A 13,911-nucleotide genomic window follows, 5' to 3' on the forward strand; every position below is an offset into this window, starting at 1 on the left:
CTTCCCCCACAGATCCTCTTCCCCCACAGATCCTCTTCCCCCACAGATCCTCTTCCCCCACAGATCCTCTTCCCCCACAGATCCTCTTCCCCCACAGATCCTCTTCCCCCACAGATCCTCTTCTCCCACAGATCCTCTTCCCCCACAGATCCTCTTCCCCCACAGATCCTCTTCCCCCACAGATCCTCTTCCCCCACAGATCCTCTTCCCCCACAGATCCGCTTCCCCCACAGATCCTCTTCCCCCACAGATCCTCTTCCCCCACAGATCCTCTTCCCCCACAGATCCGCTTCCCCCACAGATCCGCTTCCCCCACAGATCCTCTTCCCCCACAGATCCTCTTCCCCCACAGATCCTCTTCCCCCACAGATCCTCTTCCCCCACAGATCCTCTTCCCCCACAGATCCTCTTCCTACATCTTATAACCGTACCAATCCTTTATTTATCGTATGTCCTATGTTTTTCATGGAACGATCTGTCTGGACTGTACGCAGAGACAATACTTTTCACTGTCCCTTAGTACACGTGACAATAAATCTAAATCCAGATGGAGTTGAGGAGAAATCTCTTCTCGCAGAGGATCGTTGGGCGTCTGGATTTCTCTTCCCAAGAATTCTGTGGAGACTGTGTCGATGAATTGATTGAAGGCTGGGTGAGACAGATGTTTGATTGGCAAGGGAGTCAGAAGGTTATGGGAGGACAGAAAATGGAGTTAGGGCTGAAATCCGATCAGCCATGATCAGAGTGAATGGCTTAGCAGGCTCGAGGGGCTGAATGGCCTACTCCTGCTCCAGTCTTTTAAGGTGCATCAAACTGCTGCAGCAGTTCACAAAGAAAGCCAATGGCCACCTTCTCCAAGCAACTAATAATGGGTAATTTGTCACAGCCTGGAGAATGATGCCCATCTCACGAGAATGAACAAAAAATTAAAATACAGCTGAGACAGGATAAATGCACCCAGAGTGAGATCGGGTTTGATTCTTTCTCACCTGGACTGCTCAGGTGCACACTGGGCTGGTACACTCACATAGTTGGGGTGAATTTCATTAATAAGGGCAAAATCAGCCCCCCCACAGCAGAGTAGCCCATCAATATTTACTCACAACAGGAGGAGGCCATTCTGTCCTTCAAACCCATTACAGAGGAACAGGAGGCCATTCTGTCCAAACCCATTACAGAGGAACAGGCGGAGGCCAATCAGCCCTTCAAACCCATTACAGAGGAACAGGAGGAGGCCATTCAGCCCTTCAAACCCGTTACAGAGGAACAGGAAGAGGCCATTCAGCCCTTCAAACCCATTACAGAGGAACAGGAGGAGGCCATTCCGTCCTTCAAACCCATTACAGAGGAACAGGAGGAGGCCATTCAGCCCTTCAAACCTGTTACATAGGAACAGGAGGAGGCCATTCAGCCCTTCAAACCTGTTACATAGGAACAGGAGGCCATTCAGCCCTTCAAACCCGTTACATAGGAACAGGAGGAGGCCATTCCGTCCTTCAAACCCATTACAGAGGAACAGGAGGAGGCCATTCAGCCCTTCAAACCCATTACAGAGGAACAGGAGGAGGCCATTCAGCCCTTCAAACCCATTACATAGGAACAGGCGGAGGCCAATCAGCCCTTCAAACCCATTACAGAGGAACAGGAGGAGGCCATTCAGCCCTTCAAACCCATTACAGAGGAACAGGAGGAGGCCATTCCGTCCTTCAAACCCATTACAGAGGAACAGGAGGAGGCCATTCAGCCCTTCAAACCTGTTACATAGGAACAGGAGGCCATTCAGCCCTTCAAACCCGTTACATAGGACTAGGAGGAGGCCATTCCGTCCTTCAAACCCATTACAGAGGAACAGGAGGAGTCACACAGCCCTTCAAACCTGTTACATAGGAACAGGAGGCCATTCAGCCCTTCAAACCCGTTACATAGGAATAGGAGGAGGCCATTCCGTCCTTCAAACCCATTACAGAGGAACAGGAGGAGGCCATTCAGCCCTTCAAACCCATTACAGAGGAACAGGAGGAGGCCATTCAGCCCTTCAAACCCGTTACAGAGGAACAGGAGGAGGCCATTCAGCCCTTCAAACCCGTTACAGAGGAACAGGAGGCCATTCTGTCCTTCAAACCCATTACAGAGGAACAGGCGGAGGCCAATCAGCCCTTCAAACCCGTTACAGAGTAACAGGAGGCCATTCCGTCCTTCAAACCCATTACAGAGGAACAGGAGGAGGCCATTCAGCCCTTTAAACCCGTTACATAGGAACAGGAGACCATTCAGCCCTTCAAACCCGTTACATAGGAACAGGAGGCCATTCCGTCCTTCAAACCCGTTACAGAGGAACAGGAAGAGGCCATTCAGCCCTTCAAACCCGTTACAGAGGAACAGGAGGAGGCCATTCCGTCCTTCAAACCCATTACAGAGGAACAGGAGGAGGCCATTCTGTCCCTCGAGTCTGCTCCACATTAGATATGATTATGCCTGGTGAACACCTCAAACTCCAATTACCCACCATTTTTCCATATCCCTGATTACCATGCCCAACCAAAGTCCTGTCAATTATAGTTGTCAACGTTACAATTGAACCCCATATTCCACAGCTTTTTGGGGAGAGTTCAAATTTCCACGATCCTTCACCTCTGACAGGCCTGTTTCTGACTTGAAGTTGAATCCTTGTTCTGGACTGCTGGGGTGGGGGGGAGGGGGGGTGGGGGGGAGGGGGGTCCTCCACCGGGGTAAATTCCTCAGACAGCACGTTCCAAACCCACGACCACTACCATCTAGAAGGACAAGAGCAGCAGATACCTGGGAACCCCACCACCTGGAGGTCCCCCTCCAAGTCACTCACCACCCTGACTGGGAAATATATCGGCCGTTCCTTCACTGTCGCCGGGGCAACATCCTGGAACTCCCTCCCTGACAGCACAGTGGGTGTACCTACACCTCAGGGACTGTAGCAGTTCAAAAAGGCAGCTCACCACCACCTTCTGAAAGGGCAACTAGGGATGGGCAATAAATTCTGGCCTAACCAGCGACACCCACGCCCGTAAAATGAATTATTTAAAAAATTGAAAGGTTTCAGCCACATCTCCCATGTAGAATAGCAAAGGCAGCTTCAGCCAAGATCTGTGGGATCCACACACCTGGAGAGTTGATGTCCTGGTGAGTATTTTTAACTCCTCTGGGTTTTAAGGTGTGTCTGTGCTGTGAACGCCTGGCTGTGGGTTCTGTTATGGAGGGCGAGGTTGTTACTAACGCTTTTCTTCATTGTGCCTTCAGTTACTGGCGACCTTTCTGATCCAGTATGAGAGGTTACGAGGAATCCAGTCCTCCGGAGTGCTCTTCTTCTTCTGGCTCATTGCGTTGCTTTGTGCTGTGATACCATTCAGATCAAAGATCCTGCTGGCAATCAGTGAGGTAAGTAAGAGAGCGCTGAGAGGCAGCAGAAAGTATTCATTGAAATGTCCCCATGAATCTTAAATGGATTAACCTCTCTATTCAGTAAATGTTAAGAGATTCACTGAGAGCGCCACGGCCACTGAGCAGGAGTGAGTAAACCAGGTGGACTGGAGCAATGGATATGCTGAAATTTTGCTGAATCAGCGAGTGTTTATGCTAAACTTTCACGGCAGTGATGACACAGGTCTGGGCTGTGGGGTGAATGGGCTGGACAGGCCAATGTTACCTCTCTTATTTGATGTTGGACACAATCTAAGAGAAACTTTTCTAAGTGTCATTTGTGGCGGGTTTTGCTGGGAGTTTTCTGCCAGCGAGTTCATAAGAACTAGGTGCAGGAGTAGGCCATCTGGCCCCTCGAGCCTGCTCCGCCATTCAATGAGATCATGGCTGATCTTTTGTGGGCTCAGCTCCTCTTTCCGGCCGGAACACCATAACCCTGAATCCCTTTTTTCTTCAAAAAACTATCTATCGTTACCTTTAAAATATCTAATGAAGGAGCCTCAACTGCTTCAGTGGGCAAGGAATTCCATAGATTCACAACCCTTTGGGTGAAGAAGTTCCTCCTAAACTCAGTCCTAAATCTACTTCCCCTTATTGTGAGGCTATGCCCCCTAGTTCTGCTGTCACCTGCCAGTGGAAACAACCTGTCCGCATCTATCCTATCTATGCCCTTCATAATTTTAAATGTTTCAATAAGATCCCCCCTCATCCTTCTAAATTCCAACGAGTACAGTCCCAGTCTACTCAACCTCTCCTCGTAATCCAACCCCTTCAGCTCTGGGATTAACCTAGTGAATCTCCTCTGCTGCTGCCAGCCACGGTGCCATGAACCTGGCTGCTGCTGCCTTCCCCTGGTGAGCCATCTCCCTCAACAGTATCCAAAGCGGTATATCTGTTTGCAGGGAGATGACCGCAGGGGACACCTACGCTGCCTTCCTACTCTGGCTCTGTCTTTTGGTCACCCATTTTCTAATTCCCACCGCTATCAAACGATGCAGTGACTTCTTTGGGCCCTGGGGAGTTTCTCACCGGTTTAGTCCACACTTAGAATTATTTTCCTCACCTAGGAGCTCGACTCCGAGATCTGACCGCCATTTTGAAAGGTGCCCTGATCTCTATGTGAGCTTGTGTGCACCCCACCCCTGTGCAATGTTACCCCCCCCCCCCCCCCCACACACACACACACACACACACACACACACACGGGCACTACCCCACACCCTTCCAAGTGAGAACACCCTGCCATGGGGTCCCCCCCCCATAAAATTGCAGAGGCCCCTCCTTACCTGCCCTGCACCCCCCCCCCCACCACCACCTCTCCACCTTCTATACTCCCCCCCCCCCCCCCCCCCCCCCCCCCAGAATCCGGGCACCCTTGCACTGCCACTCAGGGGGAGGGCTAGGGGGACACCCTGCAATATTAGGAGGCCTCCTGGGTGCCGTTCAGCCAGATCCGTCTTTGTGTTGACCAGTACTGAACTGTGCCTGGCTGGGGACTCCCTGGGCAGGTCGGTGGATCGTGGGTAAGTAGAACTTAGTAGATTTAAGGTCTACCTATGTGAGCAAGGCTTGGACAGGTTCCTGATCGCGATGCCTGGCAGGACTTGGGTAGGTCCCGCAGGGCGGAGTGGCTGCCGGGAAGCCTGAGGGACACTTCACCCGGCTTCTACCGGTCATGTCACACTTCCGTTCAAGCGCAACGTCGATCCCGCCCGTTCCCTCTCATGCTTTAACTCCAGTGGACAGGCAGTCTTTGGGTAAAGGTGCCTTCTGATAAAGGTGCCTTCTCCCACTTGACTCCTGGTAACCCGACAAGCCAGTGTCCTGTAGTAGATGGGATGGTCCTACCTGGACTGTACAAGCAGTGGAAAAGAAGGTAACTGGTGTCTGGTTTTAGCCAGTTAAACCTCAGTGTAATGTGCAGACTTGGGAGAAGAAGGTGGGGGTCTTTAGACTAGACTGTTCCTAACCTAGAGCCGAGGTCACTGAGCTTGGGTTAGTAGGAGATGCCAGGGATGCTGCTGAAGGGAGAGAATGTACTTGTCTTGCACAGCAAACAGGAGCCCGATCTATGTAGCTTGAAAGGCTTTGAACAACGGCCACCTGCCTCTGTTCTGAGCTGTAAATGAATTACTGACCACTGTTCTGTGTTCAGTAATGAGTTAAGAGACATTCCAATTAGTTGTTTCATTTATGTTAAGTATCCATTAATTGACACGTAAAGGTGGCAGTACCTTTGACTGTTTATTCAGCAGCAGCTAAACGTCTAACATTCTGTGTATTCTTTCTCTGCAGGGTGGTGTGTCTGACATCTTCAGGTTTACCACATTCTATATATACTTTGTCTTAGTTCTGATTCAGTTCTTTCTCTGCTGCTTCAGTGAACCTCCTCCATATTTCTCCACAGCATCACCAGACGAGGTGAGTCCAGCACCATTCGGCTCGACATTGCTATAGTTTTTGGTCTCTTCACGTCTCTGACATTAATGACATTGAAGTCTACACTTACTTGAGGACACTAGAAAATCCACGAGCCATGTATCAAAGCTGTAGGTTGTGACTCAGAGAATAGCACTCTCACAGCTGTGGGTTTAAAGGAGGATCAGTACTGAGGCAGTGCCGTGCTGTCAGAGAGTCCATATTGAGGCTACATGGCACTGTTGGAGGGGCAGCGCTGAGGGTGCGCCGCATTGTCGGAGGACCAGCGCTGAGGGTCCGGTGCACTGTCAGAGGACCAGCACTGATGGAGCACTGGGCTGTCGGAGGACCAGTGCTGAGGGTGCGGCGCACTGTCCGATGTTCGCGCTGAGCTGCACTGTGCTGTCGAAGCACTGGGCTGAGGGAGCGCTGGGCTGTCAGAGGGTCAGTACTGAGGGAGTGCTGCACTGTCAGAGGGTCAGTGCTGAGGGAGTGCTGCACTGTCAGAGGGTCAGTACTGAGGGGGTGCCGCACTGTCAGAGGGTCAGTACTGAGGGAGTGCCGCACTGTCAGAGGGTCAGTAATGAGGGAGTGCTGCACTGTCAGAGGGTCAGTACTGAGGGAGTGCTGCATTGTCAGAGGGTCAGTACTGAGGGTGCGCTGCACTGTCAGAGGGTCAGTACTGAGGGAGTGCTGCACTGTCAGAGGGTCAGTACTGAGGGTGCGCTGCACTGTCAGAGGGTCAGTACTGAGGGAGTGCTGCACTGTCAGAGGGTCAGTACTGAGGGAGTGCTGCACTGTCAGAGGGTCAGTACTGAGGGAGTGCCGCACTGTCAGAGGGTCAGTACCGAGGGTGCGCTGCATTGTCAGAGGGTCAGTACTGAGGGAGTGCTGCACTGTCAGAGGGTCAGTACTGAGGGAGTGCTGCACTGTCAGAGGGTCAGTACTGAGGGTGCGCTGCACTGTCAGAGGGTCAGTACTGAGGGAGTGCCGCACTGTCAGAGGGTCAGTACTGAGGGTGCGCTGCACTGTCAGAGGGTCAGTACTGAGGGTGCGCTGCACTGTCAGAGGGTCAGTACTGAGGGAGTGCCGCACTGTCAGAGGGTCAGTACTGAGGGAGTGCCGCACTGTCAGAGGGTCAGTACTGAGGGAGTGTTGCATTGTCAGAGGGTCAGTACTGAGGGTGCGCTGCATTGTCAGAGGGTCAGTACTGAGGGTGCGCCGCACTGTCAGAGGGTCAGTACTGAGGGAGTGCTGCACTGTCAGAGGGTCAGTACTGAGGGAGCCGCACTGTCAGAGGGTCAGTACTGAGGGAATGCCGCACTGTCAGTGGGTCAGTACTGAGGGAGTGCCGCACTGTCAGAGGGTCAGTACTGAGGGAGTGCTGCACTGTCAGAGGGTCAGTCCTGAGGGAGAGCTACACTGTCAGAGGGTCAGTACTGAGGGAGTGCTGCACTGTCAGAGGGTCAGTACTGAGGGAGTGCCGCACTGTCAGAGAGTCAGTACTGAGGGAGTGCAGCACTGTCAGAGGGTCAGTACTGAGGGAGTGCTGCACTGTCAGAGGGTCAGTAATGAGGGAGTGCTGCACTGTCAGAGGGTCAGTACTGAGGGAGTGCCGCACTGTCAGAGGGTCAGTACTGAGGGAGTGCCGCACTGTCAGAGGGTCAGTACTGAGGGAGTGTTGCACTGTCAGAGGGTCAGTACTGAGGGAATGCTGCACTGTCAGAGGGTCAGTACTGAGGGAATGCTGCACTGTCAGAGGGTCAGTACTGAGGGAGTGCCGCACTGTCAGAGGGTCAGTACTGAGGGAGTGCCGCACTGTCAGAGGGTCAGTGCTGAGGGAGTGCCGCACTGTTGATGGTGCCATCTTCCAATGGATTTTAAACCAAGGCCCTGTCTGCCCTGCCAGGTGAATATAAAGACCGCATGGACTATCCAAGAAGGGCAGAAGAGTTCTCCCTTGTGGTATTACTCCCTCAACCAATCACTAAAACTGATCAATTGGCTGTTTGCCCCATAGTTTCAGGGAGCTTGCTGTGCACAAATCAACAGCTGTATTTCACCACATTGCAAGAGTCCTTCAAAACCCAAATTCGCTTTGGAATAATTTGAGGTTATTAGAACCCACACTTACATAGTTTGTTTCCTGTAAATGATCAGAGAATTCCGATTGAAACTGCAATTGGTTAGAAACTGAGTTCATGCAAAAGCCTAAAGCCACCCTGGTACTAAAAGTGGGAAGAGCTGGAACGTGCCTGCAGACTCCATGTCGCGCAGTAAAGATGTACACTGTGGCTGCATTGAGCCTGATGTTAAGGCATTGGTTCCCCTCTCTCAGGAGGTGGCCATGCAGCCCCACCAGCCTGTTCTTCCCATTGACTTTCATCCTGATTATTACAATCCCAGACCTGACGCCAACAGTGTCTAGGATATGGCACCAAAACCCCAATATTTTAGTTTAATTTTGTAAGACTATGAGGATAAATGATTTTTCACTCCAGAAGTGATTTCACAAAGAAATAGGAATTTGGTATTTTAAAACAAACTTTGTTACTAACACAGTGTTAAAATCTTTAACATCACCCCAGAAAATAGCTTCCAACCCCTTAAACATGACTACTCAACACAGTGAAAATAGCTTATTGTCACAAGTAGGCTTCAAATGAAGTTACTGTGAAAAGCCCCTAGTCGCCACATTCCGGCGCCTGTTCAGGGAGGCTGGTACGGGAATTGAACCGTACTACTGGCCTGCCTTGGTCTGCTTTAAAAGCCAGCTATTTAGCCCAGTGTGCTAAACCAACCCTTGGTTTATAATGTGAATATAGTGAATATAATAACCTTACGAGATATTTTTATTCCCATTTAAACCACAAGAAAATAAATCAATCCACCCTGAATGCCAATGGCACAGGAGGATACTTGCTTTGCAGAGTTATTCTTTGAGAAACAGATCTCTGGACACTTCCTTACAGAACAGATCTGACTCTGCAGAAACTCTCGCCATATGTCTTCTAAGAATTTTTTCAACTGGCTTGTTTGAGCTTTGTCCTCAGACAAGTCTGCACTGCTTTAGTTACATTAATCTCTTTTAACTAACCTACAGCGAGAGCAGAACTGTTCAGGGAATCCCCCTCATCAAAACAAAATTGTATCAGCCCGAGCTTTTACGCCCCCCCCCCCCCCCCACCCCGACGAACAATTCTGCCATCACGGACAGAAACAGCCTCCTCAGCACGTTAAACCCCTCCTTCGCGGAGCCCACCAAGGGCCAACTCTATCTTCTCCAGTCTATAAAAGTCCTGCAGATTCACCAACCGTCCGTGACACCCGGCGTGCGCAGCTGACCTCCAACTTATATCCGTCACTGGGCAATCAGATAGGCAAAGGACACCACCTCGGCTCCCTTTCGCCTCCTGCCGCCGCGCGCCTCCAGCACCCCAAAAATCGCCACCTTGGGGTCCGGTGTCATCCTCACCCCCACAATCCCTTACAATCTTATGTCTTCATAAGACACGCTCTCCAGTCCAGGCAGCATCCTGGTAAATCTCCTCTGCACCCTCTCCAAAGCATCCACATCCTTCCTATAATGAGGCGACTAGACTGGACACAATATTCCAAGTGTGGTATAACCAGAGTTTTAAAAAGCTGCAGCAAAACCTGCGACTCTTAAACTCAGTCCCCCTGTTAATGAAAGCCAACACACCAGCATACTTCTTAACAATCCTATCAACCTGTGTGGCAACTTTGAGGGATCTATGTATGTGGACTCAAGATCCATCTGTTCCTACACACTTCCAAGAATCCTGCCTTTAACCCTGTATTCAGCATTCAAATTCGACCTTCCAAATGAATCACTTCACATTTGTCTCGGTTGAACTCCATCTGCCACTTCTCAGCCCAGCTCTGCATCCTGTCAATGTCCTGTTGTAACCTGCAACAGCCTTCAACACTATCTGCAACTCCAACCTTCGTGTCATCGGCAAACTTACTAACCCACCCTTCCACTTCCTCATCCAAGTTATTTATAAAAACCACAAAGAGCAGAGGTCCCAGAACAGATCCCTGCAGGACACCACTGGTACCGACCTCCAGGCGGAATACTTTCCATCCACTACCACTCGCTGTCTTCTTTCGGCCAGCCAATTCTCTATCCGGACAGCCAAACTTCCCTGTATCCCATTACTCCTAACATTCTGAATGAGCCTAACATGGGGAACCATATCAAATGCCTTACTAAAATTCATATACACCACATCCACTGCCCGACCTTCATCAATGTGTCTCGTCACATCCTCAAAGAATTCAATGAGGCTTGTGAGGCATGACCTGCCCCTCACAAAGCCATGTGACTATCTTTAATCAAACTATGTTTTTCAATGATGTGGAGATGCCGGCGTTGGACAGGGGTGAGCACAGTAAGAAGTCTTGCAACATCAGGTTAAAGTCCAACAGGTTTGTTTCAAACACTAGCTTTCCGAGCGCAGCTCCTTCCTCAGGTGAATCCATCTGAGGAAGGAGCAGTGCTCTGAAAGCTAGTGTTTGAAACAAACATGTTGGACTTTAACCTGGTGTTGTAAGACTTCTTACTATGTTTTTCTAAATACTCATAAATCCTATCTCTCAGAATCCTTTCCAATATTTTGCGCACCAGAGATGTAAGACTGACTGGTCTGTAATTCCCAAGTCGGTCCTATTCCCTTTTCTTGAACAAGGGAACAGTATTCTCCTCCCTCCATCTGGTACTACTCCAGTGGAGAGTGAGGACGCAAAGCTCATCGCCGACGGCGCAGCAATCTCCTCCCTCGCTTTCTGTAGTAACCTTGGGTATGTCCCCTCTGGCCCAGGGGACCTGTCTATTTTGATGCTTTTCAAAATTTCCAGCACATCCTCCTTCTTCATATAAATCTGTTCGAGTCTGTTAACCTGGTTCACACTGTTTTCACGAGCAACAAGGTCCCTCTCTCTAGTGAATACTGAAGCAAAATATTCATTTCGGGCCCCCCCCCCCCTTACCTCCTCTAGGCACAAGTTCCCTCCACTATCCCTCATCGGCTATCCCTACTCTCACTCTGATCATCCTCTTATTTCTCATATAAGTGTAGAACGCCTTGGGATTTTCCCTAATCCTTCCCGCCAGGTCTTTTTCATGCCCACTTCTAGCTCTCCTAAGACCATTTTTGAGTTCCTTCCTGGCTACCTTGTAACCCTCTAGAGCCGATTCAGTTCCTTGCTTCCTCAACCTTACCTAAGCTTCCTTCTTCCTCTTGACTAGAAGCTCCACTTCTCTTGTCATCCAAGGCTCCTTCCCCTTACCATTCCTTCCTCATCTCAGTGGGACAAAACTATTCAGCACTCGCAGCAAGTGCTCCTTAAACTACCCCCACAGTACTGTTGTGCATTTCCCCAAGAACAATTGTTCCCACTTTATGCTCCTCAGCTCCTGTCTAATAGCAGTATAATTTCCCCTCCCCCAATTAAATACCTTCCCATACTGTGTGTTCCTGTCCCTTTCCATGTCTATGGTAAAGGTCAAGGAGTTGTGGTCACTGTCACCGAAATGCTCTCCCACCGAGACATCTGACACCTGGCCTGGTTCGTTGCCGAGCACCAAGTCCAATATGGCCTCTCCCCTAGTCGGCCTATCTACATATTGAGTCAGGAATCCTTCCTGTACACATCTGGCAAAATCTGCTCCATCCAAACCATTTGCGCTAAGGAGGTTCCAGTCAATCTTAGAGAAGTTGAAGTAACCCATGACAACAAATCTGTTATTTCTGCACTTTTGCAATAATTCAAATTGATGCAAATATAATGTTAGGATTTGCATATGTTGAATTTTTTGCTCAATCAAATTGCTACATGTTGCCATGGAGCTGCCCAACTGGAAAGGTAACCATGGAACCGAGCTCCAGCTGCTAATAACCACCGTTAACAACAATTTAGCATAATGTGAAAAGTTTATAATGTGTCAGTGTGTGGGTTTGTGTCAATCTGTGCCTGTTACTCGGACAGGGGGATTATAAATGAATCGAGTTTTACTTGGATTGTACCAGCAATGAGACTTGGGGCTGGGCTTCTCCCTAAAGCAGAGAGGTTCTGGGGATTTTTACTTTAAAATCGTGAAGGTTTTTTTGTGTAAATTCAGAAAAGCTGATAGGAGAGTTGGAACCTGGAATAAGCAGATAGAAGGTGATTGGCCAAAGAAACAGGGGTGATATGAGGAAACATGCTTTTATTTAATATGTATACAGCAAGTTGTAATGACCTGGAAAGACTATGAAAACAAATATTAACTTCAGGAAATGTTATAAATACTTGAAAAGGAGAAACTTTCAAGGCTATGGGAAGAGAACATCCTTACTGAGTAGTGCCTTGAACGAGCTGGCAAAGACATGATGGGTCAAATGGCCTCCTGTGTGGTATCATTCTAACCAAGAAAAGATTAAACTGACTGAAGATTGACCAATCCTGTTCTTATTCATCACAGAATCCCTGCCCAGAAGTGAGTGCTGGATTCCTCTCTAGACTGACCTTCTGGTGGTTTACTGGGTGAGTGGTTTCCTCCTCATGACCTCAGCAGTCAAACAGTCTTCATAAAAATAATGGGTAATTCCCCCTGCAGTCTGTACAGTGCCTGACATCCGATTCCTGAATCACCTGATAATGAAAACGGTTCCTCCTCCGTCCAACCACCCAATTGTTTGGTTACTCTCACCGACTCACTTTCTTTTTTTTTTGATAAACAATTTATTGAGGCATTTTGGCATAGTAAACAACAACAACACAAAACAGTGTGCAAAGAACAATCAACAGAGTGCAAAAACCAGCTCCCCTCCTACAAGGACCCCGCCTAACTCCCCTCCCCCCCCCCCCCCCCCCCCCCCCCCCCGGACGATTAATTTTCAGCGAAGAAGTCGATAAACGGTTGCCTGGGCGAACCCTACCTCTCAGATTGAACTTCATTTTCTCCAGACCGAGAAAGCTCGCCGTATCCGATAGCCAGGCCTCCGACTTCGGGGCTTTGAATCCCTCCATGCAGCAGAATTCGTCGCCAGGCTACCAGGGAAGCAAAGGCCAAACCGTCGGCCTCTGTCTCCTCCTCGACCCCCGGGTCCTCTGAGACCCCAAATATTGCCACCTCTGGACTCATCGCCACCCTTGTTTTCAGTACCCGGGACATAACGTCCGCAAATCCCTGCCAGTATCCCCTGAGTTTTGGACATGTCCAGAACATGTGGATGTGGTTTGCTGGACCTCCCGCACATCTGGTGCACCTGTCCTCCAGTCCAAAGAATTTACTCATCCGGGTCACTGTCATGTGGACCCGGTGGACGACCTTGAATTGAGCCAGGCTGAGCCTGGTGCATGTTGCGGCCGCGTTTACCCTTCTCACGCCTCCCCCCATAAGCCCGCTTCTATCTCACCTCCGAGCTCCTCTTCCCACTTAAGCTTCAGCTCCTCGGTCTGCGACTCCTCTATTTATATATCTGAGACCCTCCCCTCCCCCACCCATCCACTGGACACTACCCTGTCCTGGATCCCCCAAAGTGGCAGGCGTGGGAAGGATGGAATCTGTCGGCGTAGAAAAGTCCCGCACCTGCAAGTACCTGAAATCCTTCCCCGTCGCCAGCCTAAATTTCTTCTCTAGCGCCCTCATGCTCGGGAAGCTCCCTTCCAAGAACAGATCCCCCATCCTCTCACTCCCAGGCCTCCGCCATGTTTGGAACCCACTGTCCATATTCCCCGGGGCAAACTGGTGATTGTCGCAAATTGGGGACCAAACCAATGCTCTCACTTCCCCCACGTGCCTCCTCCATTGGCTACAGATCCGCAAAGTCGCCACCACTATAGGGTTGGTGGAGTACCGTGCTGGCGGGAGTGGCAGGGGAGCCGTAACCAGGGCTGCCAAACTGGTGCCCCTGCACGAAGCGGCCTCCATCTGCCCCCAAACCGACCCCGCACCCACCATCCACTTCCTTATCATAGCTATGTTGGCCGCCCATAGTAATTACTAAAGTTTGGCAGTGCCAGCCCTCCTTC

General features: G+C 50.2%; 1 protein-coding gene across 7 annotated transcripts in view; it reads left to right on the forward strand.

Moving 5' to 3' along the window:
- Positions 1-13,911, forward strand: part of abcc3 (ATP-binding cassette, sub-family C (CFTR/MRP), member 3) — a 183,552-nt gene that overhangs the window by 61,629 nt on the left and 108,012 nt on the right. For all 7 annotated transcript variants that reach the window (XR_005457913.1, XM_038776532.1, XM_038776531.1 and 4 more), the window contains exons 4-6: positions 3,274-3,411; positions 5,749-5,874; positions 12,359-12,420. Coding sequence is in view for 6 of the 7 variants with exons in the window: in XM_038776532.1 (XP_038632460.1) it covers positions 3,274-3,411; positions 5,749-5,874; positions 12,359-12,420 (326 nt within the window). In the remaining variant the exon portion in view is untranslated. The remainder of the gene's footprint in view (positions 1-3,273; positions 3,412-5,748; positions 5,875-12,358; positions 12,421-13,911) is intronic.

The sequence above is a fragment of the Scyliorhinus canicula genome, chromosome 18 (assembly GCF_902713615.1).
Source record: "Scyliorhinus canicula chromosome 18, sScyCan1.1, whole genome shotgun sequence".
Taxonomy (NCBI): Eukaryota; Metazoa; Chordata; class Chondrichthyes; order Carcharhiniformes; family Scyliorhinidae; genus Scyliorhinus; species Scyliorhinus canicula.